Source organism: Carassius gibelio, chromosome B19 (genome assembly GCF_023724105.1).
Source record: "Carassius gibelio isolate Cgi1373 ecotype wild population from Czech Republic chromosome B19, carGib1.2-hapl.c, whole genome shotgun sequence".
Taxonomy (NCBI): Eukaryota; Metazoa; Chordata; class Actinopteri; order Cypriniformes; family Cyprinidae; genus Carassius; species Carassius gibelio.
The window spans coordinates 14,508,916-14,527,167 of NC_068414.1; the positions used below are offsets into that span (position 1 = coordinate 14,508,916).

The 18,252-nt window shown below is 36.2% G+C and overlaps 2 protein-coding genes across 3 annotated transcripts; one reads left to right on the forward strand and one right to left on the reverse strand.

Annotated features, from left to right (window-relative positions):
- Positions 1 to 9: 9 nt before the first annotated feature.
- c1galt1a (core 1 synthase, glycoprotein-N-acetylgalactosamine 3-beta-galactosyltransferase 1a) lies at positions 10 to 4,216 on the reverse strand. 2 transcript variants are annotated; one of them, XM_052585030.1, is made up of 3 exons: positions 3,985 to 4,216; positions 2,133 to 2,797; positions 10 to 174 (listed from the first exon to the last, which is right to left on the reverse strand). In XM_052585030.1, the coding sequence occupies exons 1-3, from the start codon at positions 4,124 to 4,126 to the stop codon at positions 19 to 21; spliced, it is 963 nt and encodes a 320-aa protein (XP_052440990.1). In that variant the 5' UTR covers positions 4,127 to 4,216; the 3' UTR covers positions 10 to 18. The 2 variants fall into 2 exon arrangements, with proteins under 2 accessions (XP_052440990.1, XP_052440991.1); XM_052585031.1 differs by lacking the exon at positions 3,985 to 4,216 and adding an exon at positions 3,857 to 3,963.
- An 893-nt stretch (positions 4,217 to 5,109) lies between these two features.
- On the forward strand, positions 5,110 to 13,637 carry sdhaf3 (succinate dehydrogenase complex assembly factor 3). The gene is made up of 3 exons (XM_052585032.1): positions 5,110 to 5,200; positions 5,377 to 5,568; positions 13,300 to 13,637. Exons 2-3 carry the CDS (start codon positions 5,392 to 5,394, stop codon positions 13,492 to 13,494), a joined length of 372 nt encoding a protein of 123 aa, XP_052440992.1. The 5' UTR covers positions 5,110 to 5,200; positions 5,377 to 5,391; the 3' UTR covers positions 13,495 to 13,637.
- Positions 13,638 to 18,252: the final 4,615 nt, after the last annotated feature.

Consider the following 18,252-nt stretch of genomic DNA (forward strand, 5'->3'; position numbering starts at 1 on the left):
AGCTGTCTTATTGTTAGCTTAGATGTTAGTTCTATTATTTAAGTGTTCATCTGGCTGAAATCTGTGTTTATATCCATATGGGCGTAAGTGATAGGTGTAGTACTCTAAAGTGTGCATTTGCACTGCGTCTATGTAGTGGAAAGAGATGGCTAAATCTGAACAGCATCCAGGGCCCTAAAAACACAAGAAAAGAACAATGTGTTTAACATAAGGAGCAATCGATTGATTTCCATCTGAAAAGAAAGGTTAAATATATTAATCTATTTCATGATTCTCTCTTTTAGAGACTATCTAGACCTAAATCTTTACTGAAACTGGATATACATTGAATTTGTTTTTACTGTATTCTGGTTATATTTTCATCTGACTGATTGTTCATAACCCAGTTTATGTGAAAAAGGCAGATTTTCGTTCCAAGGGGGTTTCAAGGTAACCTTATTTATTTTTCTGTAAATAATAGTCTTGTGCTATATACTGACACATACACCACTTTGAACGGATCAACCATGCAAAAGTAAAAATCATTAGATAAGATGTAGAATATAGAGTTACCAAATGTAGCAAACATGTTCCTGGATCAACATCCTTGTTAAACAACACTGCAATTAACACAACAAAGTTGTTAGAGAGAGCCTAATATGCTAATATGCAGCTATCTCCAGAAAGTTTTAGTTCAAGATCATTTAACAGATCAAGGATGTTGTTCCAGGATCAACAACGTATGTTTATCCAGGAACATGTCTTACTTAGAAAACTCTCATCTACTAGCATCCGCTTGATAAGTCTGATATTAAGTTACCATTTCCAGGTCCTTGGACACGAGACTTGGAGCCGATAAGCTGTTCACAGTATTAGTATGTGTGCACTGAGGACTTGAGGGTGACCTCTAAGTTTCTTTAAAGGGTTTGTTCACCCAAAAAAATGAGCTCATGTTTTACTGTATATGACCTTCTTCTTTCAAATTGGATTTAAATTATATTAAATAATGTCCTTGCTCTTCCAAGCTTTATAATGACATTATCATGGGTTTTTGGTCAACAGTCCAAAAGTAGTCAAATAAAGCTCACGCATCCATAATAAAATGCACCTAACACAGCTCCGGGGGATGAATAAAGGCCTCCTGTAGCAATCAATGTGTTAAAAAAGAAAAAAATCCATATTTAAATTGATAAACAGTTTTGCGTGGCTTCCGCTGACTGTCATACGCACGTTCACGAGAGACTGCCTTTCTGCCGGATTGCAAAAAACTAACGTTTGTTTTACAGGAGCAAAGAATGCTAAGTTTTCTAACTTTACCAAAGGAAAACCAGTCTCCTCTTGGTTTACATGGAATTGCTCTGACATTTTTCTTTCCAAATCCTAGTTTTGTGCTTTCTAATTTGTGACCAACATTTTGCTCTTTCCATCGTGCTTCTGCATTTGTCACTAATCACAGGTGCACGCTACGCAAATGCCTACGACAGTTAGCAGAAGTGAAAGAAAGCTGTTTATAACATTTTAAATATGGATATTTTTTCTTGATTTGGTACAGGAGGCCTTTATTCATAGTTTGTTCTGTTTTGTTTTCAATATAGGGGAAGTCGTGGCCTAATGGTTAGAGGGTTGGACTCCCAATCGAAAGGTTGTGAGTTCTAGTCTCGGGCCGGACGGAATTGTAGGTGGGGGGAGTGCATGAACAGTTCTCTCTCCACCTTCAATACCACGACTTAGGTGCCCTTGAGCAAGGCATCGAACCCCCCAACTGCTCCCCGGGCGCCGCAGCATAAATGGCTGCCCACTGCTCCGGGTGTGTGCTCACAGTGTGTGTGTTCACTGCTCTGTGTGTGTGCATCTCGGATGGGTTAAATGCAGAGCACGAATTCTGAGTATGGGTCACCATACTTGGCTGAATGTAACGTCACTTCACTTATATTTCAACAAACAAACTCATATACATTTTGGATGGAATGAGGATGAGTCAAATTTCAGCAAATTTGTATTTTTGGGTGAAGTATGTGGCCATCATACACCACACGATCTTCTGTAAAATATGTAAACTCTGACTGCATAAATTTGGCAGCCTAGCATTGACTCCTGCAGACTATAAATAGGGGCAAAAGCCTAGGTAATTCCAGCCTCATTCTCATTCTTACCTCAACCGGTTGGTAATGCTCATAGAGGAGGTACCAGGGTCGTGGTCTGCGTGTCTGTCTGGGCAGGTAATAATCTGGAGGGTATGGATGAAAGGTTTGTCTCCCCAAAACGTCCCTGGAATCACCCATCTGAACTTTCATTGTCTCCATGCATTTTCCCAAACCAACATCCTCAGTTTCCGTGTTGTGTGTGCAAAGCCCATCAGCAAAGCCCTTCACGAATCTCCTCAAGGCTTCCTTACTGAGGACGTAACCAGCTCCTCCGCTCATGTAGCCCTGTGCGATGAATGGTGTGTACCTACGTCCAAAATACAGCGGCTCCTCCGTGTTGTGCTTGGACAAACCGTAGCGCAAATTCTCAAGGACAACAAACGTGTCATCGTCAGCTTTGAGGAACCAATCAGCATGGTCCAGATGGTGCGTGTGGATGTGCTGGAAGGCCCGTATGGTCTTCCAGTAGAGTTGACTGCGTCCTTCTGACACGTTGAGCCCTACCGTGGGGAAATCGGACGCCTCCGAGCTCATGTACAGAACGATGTTGCAGCGTTTACCCCATGTGGCACGGATATGTTGGGTTCTGGACTTCAGGTGTTTGGGCTGTGTCATTACCCAGCACAACACTCTGACCTTCTGGCTGAACTCCAGCGCGGTTCTTCTGCTCACAGCTGGAAAAACATTAGAGTTAAGCTTAGAAACAGAAAGAGACTGGCCATTAAATGTCATGCAGAGAACGACCTAATAAATCATGCTATTTTAGCACTATGAACTGTGTGTAGTATGCAGACAGCATGCAAGGAATACTTAGGGTGACTTAGTAAATTTATCGAAGTATGCAGGTATACTACAGAGCACTAAGGTAATGTATCACAGAATGCATTACGCCCCATTGATGTGAATGAAAGCTGTATTATATTTTAATGTTTTGTTTTTACTCATTATTCAAATTTTAAAACACGTTTGTTTGTGCAAATGTAATAAAAAATGCTAATTAACAAGTTGAATAATTCTTCTGATGAAGGAATATGCATTACTGAATTGAATGTGCACTTGATGTGTCAAATTTCCACTGTACTTGCAGATAATATAAATGTAATAAAAGCTTATTAACACTTACGTACACCTTTAAAACATGCAATAATACCAAAGTAAAAGTTTTACTTTAAAGTACATTTCAAATCATTATGTTTTAATGGTGCTTTAAAGAAGTACACTTAATTTGATGTGTTGATTTACACACTAAAGCACATGTAAAGCACTTGATTTTTTTTTCAACTGCAGCTACTGTGATTTGATATATTTAATATTAATATATCATAAAACGCAACTTCATTGTTTTAAATGTTTCATTACAAATAATTTAAATTCATCAAAAATATTACAGCTTTACTGCTTGTCAGTACACTTAGCAGTGCACTTATTTCAACCATATTTCAAAAACAATAGATTTATGAAATTACGTTACTACTTTTTTATTTATATTTTAAGTCTATAACAAGTAATAAAAGTAGTTTAAAACAGTTTACTATTGTCTTTACTACTGAAATCTATCTGAATCATTATGTTCAGTGATCTTGTTTATCACTGTGAAAGCTGCTTTAAAACAATCTGTATTATATAAAGTGCTATATAAATAAAGCTGATTCGATTTGACTTAAGTGTAGTAGATAATATATATTCTATTCTATACATAAATGTGCATATTCTGAGCAGTAAATGCTACATACCGCAGTAATAGTTAGAGTATACACTAGTATGCTATGTCTATCTTCTGTCCCCTTTCTCCTTCTGTTTTATTTACTGTGGTTGTAGCTGATTACACATGTAAGAGTAGAGAGAAAAGCCTTTGTCTTACCTGTATGTTTTACCGCAGGTTTATTACCATTCAAAGCAAATGAAGGTGTCAGAGTCCTTAAAACACGTGAATACATTATTGAGAGAAGGATACTCACTGCTACGCCACATAAAAATAAAATGTGCTGCTTAAATGAACTCATGTCTTACACACGTATGATAAAAGCTGCTTCTTCAACTCATTCAAGCAAATATAACATCAATGCTCCACACGTACTGCCCTTAAACACACAGATGACTTTACAGATTGTGCAACAAGTTCTGCAATCTAGGTTGCATAATTTACATCAGTATATGCAAAGCCAGTAAGTTATTTCCCCTCATGTTTATTATATTATATTATATTATATTCTTAAAGGGTTAGTTCATCCAAAAATGAAAATTCTGTCATGAATTACTCACCCATATGTCGTTCCAAACCTGTAGGACCTCCGTTCATCTTCAGAACACAAATTAAGATATGTTTGATGACATCCGAGAGCTCTCTGACCCTCCATAGACAGCAAGGATATTACCACGATTAACACAGATATATAGTAAGGACTTCGGTAAAACTGTTCATGTGACAGAACCCCAGAACATAACGTAAACAACTTTGTGACATGAGGGTGAGTAATTAATGACAGAATTTTCATTTTTAGGTGCACTTACCCTTTTAAAATGTTGAAATATTTCTGGACATATGAGACCCTGGGCCACAAAACCAGTCATAAGTTGCACGGCTATATTTGTAGCAATAGCAACAATACATTTGTATGGGTCAAAATGATCGATTTTTCTTTTATGCCAAAAATCATTAGGATATTAATTAAAGATCATGTTCCATTAAGATATATTGTAAATTTCCTACAGTAAATATATCAAAACGTAATTTTTGATTAGTAATATGCATTGCTAAGAACATAATTTGGACAACTTTAAAGGCGATTTTCTCAGTATTTCGATTTTCTTTTTTTTTTTTGAACCATCAGATTCCAGATTTTCAAATAGTACTATCTCAGGCAAATATTGTCCTATTTAATTAACTTATATTAACTTAGCAAACAGTTAAATAATTATGAATTAGATTGAAATCAGGCCCATGTTTTATTATAGGTTTGGAGGTTTCCTAGTTGCAATACATCCCACTCGCCAGCAGAGGCGGCAGCAGCTCAGATAAGACTCACAGCGCTGCGGTGAAGAAGAAGTCCGCACAAACACAAGGACAGCACGGTTAGGTAATAAATGTAATGTGGAAAATGTTTTATTTTGTGTTGCCTCTCTCATGCCATGAGCTTTGGTTTTACTCTTTTAGGACTCGTTCTGGGCGCACTTGTCATATGTAGAGTTTATCAGCTGTAGGTCTCGGTGTAAGAGGTTCCTGCTGCTGTAAAAACCTAGTGTTTACTTTCAGATAAAGCCTGGAGGTATGTCTCCTGCAGCACATGTATCAGCTGTACGGTCTCTGTATAAGAGGATCCTGCTGCTGCACCGCTTCATGCCCATAGACCTGCGGGCTTTGGGTGATCAGTATGTGAAAGACGAGTTCAGAAGACACAAGACTGCATCAGCTGAAGAAGCGAGGCTCTTCATGGCGGAATGGCAGGTAAGACATGTCACCTGACTGCAGAGAAAACTGATGCATTTAAAACACAGGCTGCATCAAGCCCCCAGGCCTTCCATTGAATAGATGTGTGAATTCAGTGGCACATTTATTGGTGTTATACTGATACCTTGACCTTGACCTTCTATAATTGCCTTTTGGATTGATATTTGGTCCGTGACATGTAGCTGTGCCCTTGTGAAAAAGAAGAAACTTTAGCATAATAATAAAAAAAAGTTTTATTATTAATGATATATTCTTTAAAGAATTGCAAAGTCGTTGTTATATTTTGGGACATTGAAAAAGCTGAAAATGTCATTTCTTTCCAAACTTAATTTGAATTACATATCATGAGGTCGCAATCTAGTACATTTAACATACATTTAATAACTTTAAATGTAATATTGAACAACATTCTAGTAAACTTGTAATCAAGTACTGTTCGTGTGCTTTAATATGGTAGCCAACACATTAAAATAATTTTTAGCATAGCAAAATAATATTTAAACAAGGATTTTTAAATATAAAGTAAAATTTAATTTGAAATTTATTTCAAAGTATGCTTAAAGTGTATTTCAGTGTGTCAAGGAACAGTTTATATTTTATATATTATTTTTATTTTTAATATATTTAAATATTTTATAGATTTTTAATCTATAATTTTTTTTATGATTTAATATATACTTTTAAGATTTGAAGTACACTAGAAGTGCATATTCAATCCAAATAGTAGGGCTGCACAAAATGAAAACATTATTGCTGATAACGAAAAAAAAAATATATATTTATTAACTTTTTTTTTTTTTTTTTTTTTTTTTACTATTTTGTGTAAATTCGCTTTAAAACATTAAAAACTTTCATTTTAATGTTACAAGTTAATTAAAAGTGCATCAAATATTTGCATTGTACAACATGAAAAAAGAGATTCATTTTGAGGTTTGTTAAAAAAATTACATTTAACTGTGTTTATTAACTCTTAGTATTTTTAAAGATGTAACTGTAGGTAAACTTTAATTATAGATGAGGGTTAGGGTTAGGTAAATGAGCATGCACAATTAAATATCCATACCGACTCATATACAGTATATTCAATATCAACCAATACTCAAATAAATAAACTCCGTAACCAGTATGGTACTGATTTATCACACATCCGTACGTTTCCATTATGCCTCTATGCATCACACGACTTTACATGTAAATAATCTCTTCTAGATCTTCATCCTCATCATATTTAGCATTTTCCATCTCGATTAGGTTTGTCCGCAGCCATTGTGAAATCAAGATGGATATGAATGTGCATGCAATTGAAACGGAAACCATTGCATTGCAAAAGAAACCGCTTATACATGAGAAGTTACCAAATCTCCAGTTCCTTAATGAGTCAGGAAAACTCAGGCCTTTGCTGAAACCTTCCACACGATGGCAGCACCTTTCTAAATTCTCCAGCAGCCTGAATGCAATAATCCGTAATGCAATTTATCCATAACTAACAAATCCTGTTCTCTCAGGGAGCACAGCCGTGTCCAGACACCATCTGTGTACATCACTTATACTTTAAATCCAGCATCACCTTGATAAGAGTTCAGATCTGTGGGGACAGAATCGTGCCGTTTATGTGAGCACTGACGTCACGCTCGAATTAAATTCTCCGTCACAAATCCAAAGATCGAATTCAACACATGAACTCCACTTGAACATGCAGCAGCGTGCATTCATGAAGCAACGATGCAGATCTTCTTTTACTCAATTCCTGGAAATCGGAGATGCTTTTTTTTAAACCGTCAGACTTCACAAATGTATTACATTACAGCAGATTCTTACTGCATTTTCAAGTCGTGCGGTGTGAGGACTCGATGTTCCTCGATTGGCAATGACAGTAACAGATACTCTTTAAGAGGGTAAAAATCACACGCTTGCAGGTAATGAGAGACACTCTGTTCTTGTACAGAAGGACATGTACACTTCCTTCCAAAATGAGCTACTGACTGTCAGGCGGAAATTCTAGTTTTTTAGTACAGCAAACACAGACAAAGTAATAGAATACACAAAGTAGACCTTAAAGGGATAGATTGCCCAAAAGTGTTCACCCCATCTTAATGCTGTTCCAATCCTGTCACACAGTAGACATTGAAGTCATTGTTCACTGATAACCTTTCTCTCCAGTGATCTCGACTAGAGTTAAACTCCAGTACAGATTCATCCAGAGTGCTTTTGTTAAAAGGATAATGCTATTCATTGAAAAGATATGACTCAAAAGAACAATTTATTAATTAATTGGTCTTGAGGTCTTTTTCTTGGCAAAGCTGTCATAAGACTTCTAGAAAACCAGGAACGCAGCATCCAGGCCACTTTTGGGATGTTGTGTCTTTCATTCATTTTAACAGCTACAGTTTGACTCTCATTGTAATGAAAGAAGTGGTTAGGATAGTCAGCATTTGTGTTGCATTGATGAAAGGAAACTACACAGGTTTGGAATGACGATTTTACATTTATTCCAAAAATAATAACTCAAGGCAGTAACTATTTAAACATTATTTGTGAACTTATATTCAGCTATTCTTTTTAATAGTTAACTTTTTAAATTGCTCTCCTTTGTCTCTGGCTTTTAACATCTACAAAAACAAAAAACAAACATTATTTTACTCTTAGTAAAAAAAAAAAAAAAAAAAAAAAAAACTGATAACATTGAAATTATGAAGTTCATTTGCCTTAAACTATCTTTCCCTGTCTTCTGAAGAAGCTGAGAAAATCGCCTCCTCCTCAAACAAGCAGACTTCTGTGTCCTTAATACCAAAGTTAGTTCAGGTTCTGCAAAAAAAAGGGACCTCTATGGTTTCAATAAAATATGAACATGTAATCACACAGTTGCATAAAATGTAAGTAAGCAGGCTCCTGTGTCTTTAACTCCCGGCGCAGGCACAATGAAGAAACAAGCTCAACAAGTCTGAAATATTACATGCAAAACATTACTTTTAACAATTACCACTTCAACAGCCTCAAAATAATTATGCTATCTTTATTATATAACGCCATTTCATTTAGGAAACTAACATACAATCAGTTAACCGTGAAAAATAAAATAACAAATTAACATGAGTCTAGTAATCTTAACCGTCTACTTACACTTCAAAAAGTGCAGATAATGTGAAATCTAATGTAAATACGACATAAGACACTCATGGAAGTTATATTAAAAGTAAAGTTATCCCCTTCTGTTCAGTAAAAGAAGAGTCCGCGTATTTTTCAGTATAAGCTCTTTTATTTCCACCTTTCATGAAACCTCAAAATACTCCCGGACATAAGCAATGAATGATAACTTTACATTTTGAATCTTTACTTCCCATACTGTCTTTCACGCGCTTCTTTCATGCTGAGAAAATGCAGCTTCTTGCACCGGAGACGTACAATTTTAATGTGATGTGCCTGCTTTTTTTCACGTTTGCGTTCCCAACCCAGCACCGCCGGGTTATAATCAAGACCAATTTTCATTACAAACTTGGGTTAAAACAACCCAACGTCCCACCCAGCAGTCTCAACCCAGCATTTGGGATGAAAAAACAACCCAATGTTTTTTAAATTTGTCATTATACTGTTCATTCAGACTGATTCACGATCGTGAACAAACACAAGAGGTGGGATTTGTCGGATGAACCAATCACAGCCAAATATAACCAGTCATATCCAATCATATCGTGATGGAGGCACTGCCTTCTCTCATGTATCTTTCCCTCACTCATTCTCAATTACCCCCCACCAAAATCACCTCACGCTAAAGGAGGTCTGTTAAAAGTCAATGGGCTTAGAGGAGATTTGACCTGCGGGTGTCACTGTTTTTTTTTAGGAAAACTAGTGATTTTTAATATTGTGTAATATAGCCATTGTTTTATTTTTGTATTATATCTGATTTTTCTTATCTTACATATTGACTCATAGGTAGGATTCAAATCAAGTTTGGCATTGGCGTTACGAAGCTAACCACGTGATACTCCATAATTGTAAAATGGCACATATGATGGGTCACTTTTTTTATTAGATAGAACTGCTTTGGAATTGAGTTCACTTGCGGCATGGCAAAACTATGGTTTGTGTTGACCACAATGTGTTTTAGTGGCTGCAAAGAGCATGAAGCCATTGAAATTTGATTTACAATTTATGAGGGGGATAAATTAGTACTATATTAGGTCACCACTTAAAACCTAGGTCCTGGATCAACCAGTTGAGAGCAATTTTGTGTCAGAAAAATTACTAATGCCTTAAAGGGAATCTCCACCCAAACATCTGTCATTATTTACTCACCCTCATGTTGGTTCAAACTTGTATAACTTTCATTTGTGTATAAAAGTGTTTCTTTGACATGTCAATGGGCTCCAGTTTTGTTAGATTTTTCCAAGCATGGGCTTATGTGTTCTGCAGAAGAAAGAAAGTCATGCAGGTTCGGGTTGACGTGAGGGTGAGCAGAAACCCCCTTTAAGATGTTGTCTAGGCAGGCAGCTCACTAGGTTTCACACATGGTGAACGGTGGAGTCCAGTCTGATATTAGGAGGTGAGTGAATCACTGTAGGGTCTCGCTTTTCAAAGCACTGCTGGAAAAAACTAAAAAAAAAAAAAAAAAGGAAGGGCGACGGAGCCAGGAGCAGACGTAGAGCGAGCTTCCAAATGTGATTAGGAGCACTGAGTGTTCACTTTAATCCAGTTACAGTGGAGGGCCCAGGAGACTTCTCATCGCCTAATAAATCGACCGCAAGCTTTCCCTGAGGAATAAAAGAAAAGGAGAGAAACAGAGAATGTGATGGAGTGAAGGATGTGTTTTTTTCTCATATATGGCTTTGCCGTTTTCACTTGGTGGACAACAGATTTGTTGATTAAATTGCATTGACTTATTTTGATATAGGGACCAGACAACCATATTAATCTTCGACACAACATGCTAAAAACCATTCAGAACACCATAAAAACCCTATGACAAGCCACCGCAGGCAAACATCACAACACTTGGTAAGCATGGTTAATTTAACTGAAACTTAAACTTGTTTTTAGTTATTGTCCAAGGCAACATTTCTAATTTTTATTTAGTTTAACTTGATCTACTGTAAACTGAAACGGAGATAAAAATGTATAAAAGTAATAAAATGACAAATGCAACAAAATTACAAATGTTCTAACTGCCTCATCTTTTCATATTTGTACTAGTTACAGCACGAAATAAACATGAATGAACATCAGAAGGTATCTTGTTTCAACTGTGAAAAGACGTCACAACATTTTTCAAGTTCTCCGATGTTAATCTACTCTCCTGTCTGGTTGGTTTATCAGACAAAATAGCTGTCAGGTAAACTCCCAGGTCAGTGAGATTTAGATATAAAGAGTGAAGTGAGAAATAAAATAAATATGTGTGGCTGAAAATAATAATCAGACGAATATGAGCTTAAGCACCATCAAAATAGAGGATAGAGCATTTAAGCGAAATGAAGAAATATTTCACCCACCAAAAAGTTGAAGTGCCACAGCATGATGTAATTGTCATGGACCAATGATAGTTCAAAGGTGCTTCACAGTCAGCGCTAGGTTTTTTGGAAAGTAAACCCCAAATTCCAAAAAAGTTTGTTGGAGACTTTGCTTGACGTATATCGGTGCCTTCTCCATTAACCTCAGGTTGCTCCTGTGGGATTGTCCTTGTAATAATTGCACTATGTGTCACTTTGGATAAAAGCATCTTCTAAATGACTACTGGCATGACAGTAGTTTCCAAGCCATTTTGTACATACAGAGTGGTGGACATAGAGCTAATCTGTTTATCTGTATGGATCCTGAAAGTTCTGTGTCCTTGAGAGAGTCAGGTTATTCCAGACGAGCTTGAAACGGGTTGCCTGATTACGTCATTGTGACGGGAAGTGAGGTGTTTATATTCATAAGGTTAGCTTCAGCAAAAAGCTTGCCATTCAGCATGCCCACATCCCCTCCATTCTTAAAATATTACTCCTTGGCAAATGTTCAATCTAATTACATTATGTGGAGGAGGAAGCTTCTCAGACAAATGGCTTTTTGCTTCCAAATTTGAATGGCATCCAAATTCCAAGACGTTAGGAGAGTGAATGAGAGTTCTTAATGGCTTTGTTTTCAGTGTGTTTTTCTGAATGAGTCTCTCTGTAATGTCTTGTAGGTTTGATTGTAAGCAGTCATGACAGACAACTTTCAATTAATATGACAGAAAACCCAAGCTCATATGATAGAACCAGCGGTACGCTGTAAATATGGTTAGTGCTGCAATCTGGGACTCTGTGGACTAGAGTCATACAAGGATTGGGGATATGAATAGTATGTAACAAATCTGGTTCAGATTGTGATCTCAGTCACTGATTCTTTTAGTAACCCGCAATAATTGATCCTATATACTTTTAATTTTCATCAACAAATATTAATCAACAATTTAGTGATTGTTCTGATGATCAAAAGACTTTTCAATACAACAAAACTCTATAGTGATTTTCTATCTGTAAGTACACATTATGGGCCAGATTTACTAAACGGGGCAAATTAGCATAAGAGCACAATTCCATAAAAGCGCCAATGGGAGCGGAAAATTCTGTGTGTGACTTACTAAAAATGCACACATTAAAGAACAGATGCAGCCAGATCATTTTCATAAATACCAGCGCAATTTACCACGAGCAGCGCAAATTACTGCCTGCTTTTTAAGACATGCTTTTTTTGGGCATTAAATAATGGCGCGTATACCAGTAATTTGATGAGCGCAAATGTTAGTAAAATGCATTGCATGGTTCTTTTTAATATTCTCCTCCCATAAATTGTGTCTGAAATGGAAAATCCTATAAATGCTTATTCAATAAGGTCGGGAGAAAAAATAATGACGTCCATGGCTTTCTAATTGCTGTAAGGTATGTGTACTTTTACTCAAGTATGCTTTTCAGGTACTTATTACACCTCTTTATTAAACATATGGATCAGTCTAAACTGGTCACATTTTATGTTTGTTCATTCGTTTCATTGTGGCACGGTACATTCAGTATGAAACATGGTCCGTGAGAATATTTTGATGCAGTGTTTTGTCCACGATAACAAAAGAATGTGCTGTAGACCTTGAAGAGCTATGCATTCGTGCGTAATGAATATAGTTTGGTATTTAAATTGAATTGATTCTGAAAAAGAAACCAAACTCACTAAGAATGCACTTTGAGGATGCAGTAGCCTATGTGTTAACAGTAGAATAACTGTTCTTTACCAGTGTTAACAAACTGCTAATGTTAACTTCCAGCTCTGATATGTTGAAGGCCCGTTTTACTAGCAAGTTGAACAATGTCGGTTTTGTAGGACTTTTTGTAAAACTTGTAGACCTGTGTGGACCTTTCATACAAATGGTAATCATAGACACAGAGGGAGTGATTTTGACTGACAGAGAGAGAGAGCAGTAGGCATTGACCTCCATTAGACCGTGGATTCCCTGATCCTACACATCCCCCATCAACCCCGTAACCTGCGTTTCATCATGTGAATTGTAATCAATGAATCTCCAGCAAAGAGAAATAAATCATTCAGTCACGGTGTGATATAGTAAATCAATAGCGCTCTATTAAACGAATACCTCCCTTGTGACTAAGTGTAAAATCAATACAAGAACCAATAGCAGGCACACGAACATTAAGGCTTTGAAGTTCAACAGGTTGCTTTGTTTTCCTAAGTAATGCTTTTGCCTCCGTCTTATTTTCTGTGCAGAACTACAAAGACACTCTACAGACACAGGTGCTGGAAGCTGTGGGAAACAAGAAGTTGGCGTTTGGCTCTGATTTACCTGAAGAGAAACTCAAAGACTTGCAAGAAGAGCAGATCGGACAGCTTTACGAGCTTATGCTTGAGTCCACAAAACCCAACCGGCAGTTTGATATTCAAGAGGAGGGAACGCCAAAGTAACACACCCTCTGAAGGGAAAAGAAGGATTCTTTATCTCCTCTCCACGGGGAAGCCGTCCCAATGGGACATGTTTTGACTCTTTCTTTTGTTCTGTTTTGTTCATAGCGAAGACCGATGATTAAATTAAAATGTTTCAAAAATTATTTGCTTCTTTTTGATGTTTCTGAGGAAAAGATAAAGGTGGCTTTGTGATCAGCAGTTATAATGAGGATGGTCAAAACTTGATTGGGGTCGCTTTCGAAAATGTAGTTTAACCACTTAAGCAGTATGGTCATTTTTTTTCTGTACCACTTAAGAGTATAGTCTCACATATGGGATTTACAATGTACAGTGACTTCATATAACTGCTAGAATCAAACTGCTTTCGCTCTGCACTTGACATCTGCAACAACAATGCAATGCTTTCAACCACATAATGTTACTTTTAGGTTTCATACTTTTAAGTACACATAAGTACTAGTAAAACAATACATTTATAGTTTGTAAAATACATACTGATGTCTATGGAAGCATACTAATCCATTCATTTATAATCTGTGTTTTATTCATATCGGATAGTGTAAATAACTACAAAGTTCACTCTATTCTTCTCCCAGTTCTCCAGCCACTTTCATGTATTTCAGGAGAAATAGATGAATTTACATTTACATTACATTTAGTCATTCAGCAGATGCTTTTATCCAAAGCGACTTCCAAATGAGGACGATGGAAGCAATCAGATTCAACAATAGAGCAATGATATGCAACTGCTACAACAACTCTGTTAGCTTAACGCAATATAGGTAGCAAGGTTTTTATTAAATTATATAATATATAAAAAGAAAACAGGATAGAGCAAGCTAGTGTTATATGTGTTTTTTGCTTTTGTTAATTGTGTATATATATAAAAAAAAGCAAATAGAATGCAAAAAGATAGCTATGCTAAAGAATGCTAAAGCTAGTGTTAGTTTTTTTTTTTTTTTTAAAGAAAACAAGTAGTAAATAAAGAGAGTACATCTTTTTTTCTTTTCTTTTTAAAAAATAAAATTAGAACCGAGTGCTAGACTTAGAGGGTCAAATAAAGATGGAAGATGGAATTTACATGATCCAAATCCAACAGATACAATTCTGTGAATTGCTCTGCAAACTAATAAGGTGTCTCCTATTGCTCACCCTCATGTCATTCCAGCCCATAAGTCCTTTGTACATCTTCAGATCACAAATTAAGATATTTTAGATGAAATCCAAGAGCTTTCTAAAACATGCATAGACAGCAATGCAACTGAAATGTTCAAAGCCCAGAAAAGTAGTAAGGATATCATTTTAAAAGTCTCTGTGACATTAGGGGTTCAACTGTAATTTTATAAAACTACAAGAAGACTTTTCACAAAGAAAAAGTGTTTACCATTTTTGTGTGCCATGCACATCAAATGTTCAACTAGCCATTTGGTTGAACAGTTTGTCTGACCTGCAACAAACTGTACCAGATAATCTGTAGGCCGATTTGGATTTTCAAAGCCATTTGACCTCTTAACACACACACACACACACACACACACACACACACAAAAAGAGTATGCTAAACAGGTAGCGAGGCTTTATCTCAGCAGCACTTTGACGTATTGAAAGTTTATTATTGTCATTGGCATCATGTGCATACAGGAAAAGTTTGCAGACACACTAAAAAGCCATTCTCGTTGCCTTCATTGCATCTGAGAAAAAAGCCCAAATCAATAATGCTTCTTTCACTCTGTGAATTATTAGATTGTCTGAAAAATAATACCTCATTAGCTTGAGACAGTATCTGCTCATACACTTTCACAGCAGTGCTGCAGAAAAAGCCTCTGCGCTGTCAGCTAGCATCAGCTGATGGGTTGAGAGATATTTTCCCCCATGTTGAACTTTACCAAATACTGCACTGCAAGACAAGCATCTTTAGTCAAGTACGAAAACCAATTTAGTTTCTAAAATCAATGGTTTGTGAAGAAATCAGTATTCATGTGAGAGCATGCATGCAGTCTCAATACAAATAACGGCAAGAACCGGTCCAAAGTGGTTTGAATAGAGGCGTTTAAGCGGAGGCGGTTTGTTTTGTTGCACTTAGCATGGCTCCCTCATCACGCAGATTAATTTCTGAACGCCACTTCAATCATAAAACACACTGTAATGACATAATACAGCTCCTGTAAGTATACACGAGCCATAAACAGTGATCTCCCACAACAAAAACATTGCGCAACGACAGTCACGCCACAGAAATCAGTTTCTGTTTGTGGTGTTTTTCTAGTTTAGTCTAATGCTAGCTTCAAGTTTAGTTGAATAAAACAGAACATATTCACTCCATTAAGATACACAGCCTTTGTCAAGTTAGAAAGGCATGACTCTGGATCGGATGGCTTTTGACATGAGGAGAGAAAGCCAGTGTGTATCCTTGGAGATTATGGGAGGACTTGGAGGAAATCTTTATGCTTTTGTCTCTGAACACAGAGAGAAAGTGATAAAACAGGAGTATACATATGGCAACCTTTTGCTTGAGCTACTTGAGTCAAAAAAAGCTGAACAGGAAAATGGCAGAAATCTACGACCACACTATGCAACACATCAGCTGTATACACTTCAAAATGATATGCCCTTGGAAAAATGGAAAAGCATTAAAAAAAGATGAATGGAGTGAGTTTGCAAGAAAGTACCCTTTCATTTTTTTTTCTTCACGATTTCATGTTTAAATCCAATGTTACTTGCAATTCTATGCATTTATTTGTAAAATTTACTAGCAATTTCTGATTGAAAATAGCAAAATCAAAGTAAATCCTTTAATAAATGTTCTTGTCTTTCAGTGTTTTACTTGAGACACGGATAGCTTGTGTTTCTTAAGTTAAATATCAGGGATTGATTACCCAAAAGTCCTTGTTGGATCTTTGAAGATGAGGGTAGTAATTACTTCTGGTGTAACGTATCATCATTGGTTTTAGTGACAAGTGGCCTATTGTATGCTGAACTACAACATTTATTAAGTGTGTAATTAGCATAAAAGCTTGATTGAGGCCAGACCTTATAGGGAGGACTTGTAAATGTTATACATACACGACTTTCGGTCTGGAATACTGTGCGAGTCAACAAGCTATAAAACGCAGCGGTCGAAAGGATATACGCAAAGCCAATGGAAAGTTTCCAGGTTATGATCAGGCCACAGAAATGGAGACATCAGGCTGTGTGCCTCGGATAAATCAATTTTCATGTTGACACACTGCATTATTCATAAAATAAAGCGCTGTTTTATTCAAACAAACCCTGCCCATCGCAAACAATTTGGCACAACAGATGCAGATGATACGGTTAATGTAGATTTACACAGATATAATGGAAGTTAAATTTCTTAAATAAAAAGTCAACAAAGCCCCAGATATCCAAATATACAGTAACTTTACTATGAAATTTGACAAAAACATGTCTATGTTAAATATAACCACTGAATTAATAATAATAATAATAGTCATTTGCCTATTTTAAGACCTTTCTCCCAATGTGACATTATTTGAATGACTCAAACTTCCTCAAATTATTGTCACTTTAATGATACGAACATTTTGCTTCTGAGGCTTTTTTACTCTCATTAGTTACTAATACTCTAAACAGTATTTTCTCCCTTTTCCCTGTAGTTGTCCTGTATTTTGTATTTTAAAAGTTTTTTTTGATCACAAATAATAATGTACAAATAATAAAAAAATATGTATAAAACATAACAATTTAAATAATATATCACTGTTTTTAAATCAAATTCCTGTTCCACTTGTTTGTTTTACACTTTATTTTAAGGTTTCATTTTTACAGCGTAATTATATATTTAAGTACTGAGTAATTATAATTAACTACATGTACTTACTGTAACAGCGTTATCAGGGTTAGGCTTGGAAGTAATTATGCATAAATTAATGTTTCTAAAAGAGTAAATACATGTAAGGTGTAACAAGGACACCTTAAAGTTTTACTGTATTACTATTGGTACTATTGATAATGACAAGTAATAATTGTCCTAGAATGGCTTAGATTGCTAAATATAGCTTCTTGTTAGTTAGACATGTGGACTTGTTTCTGGGCAGGTTTCATTAGATTCTCCTATTCATTTCATGATTAATAAATTTACCTCACGACTAACGACAAAAGATGCAAAAGTTGCCATGAACTCTTCAAATTCAGCAATTTATTGACTCATTTAAGTGCTTTTGTGACATATAGTGGTTGCATTGAGAAGCGGTGTTTGGCTTGAATCCTCTCATACATCTCCAGTGAACAGGGAGAGCTGAGATCCGTGACTTTGAAGAGTACATTCAGGAGGTGACTCACCGCCTCATTCAGAGATGCCTCTTTAAATCTCAAGAGCTTTTCTACACTCTCTGTTTATGTTTCAGATATCTTCTGCAAGCCACCGCCATTTCAGAGATGTTTATGCAGGGCTGCACATTGTTTACTGAACTAAACCAGACTGAACATTATTATTTTTTTCTTCTGAAGTATATTTTAAACACAATATATATGAATTGCATTAAAACATACTGTGTGGTGAGAAAAGCACTTGTGACAACAGTTTTAATTATGGCTTGTAGGAGCACTCTGCTGTTTTCAAGTGTAGTTCGCACAAACATGAAAATTGTCATCATTTAGTCACCCTCATGTCTTTCATTTCACTTTCCTTCAACAGCACAACACAGTTTGTAAAATCCCCAACAGTGAAAATAAATTGGTGTACGATGTACTTTGAAAAAGTAAGTAAATTGTACA

Coding starts and splice junctions, on each gene's coding strand:
- c1galt1a (XM_052585030.1), bottom strand. CDS start 4,126: ATGAGTTCATTTAAGCAGCACATTTTATTTTTATGTGGCGTAGCAGTG. Junction 2,798..3,984: donor ACCTGCGGTAAAACATACAG/GTAAGACAAAGG, acceptor ATGTTTTTCCAG/CTGTGAGCAGAAGAACCGCG. Junction 175..2,132: donor AGCATTACCAACCGGTTGAG/GTAAGAATGAGA, acceptor TTGTGTTTTTAG/GGCCCTGGATGCTGTTCAGA.
- sdhaf3 (XM_052585032.1), top strand. CDS start 5,392: ATGTCTCCTGCAGCACATGTATCAGCTGTACGGTCTCTGTATAAGAGG. Junction 5,569..13,299: donor TCTTCATGGCGGAATGGCAG/GTAAGACATGTC, acceptor TTTTCTGTGCAG/AACTACAAAGACACTCTACA.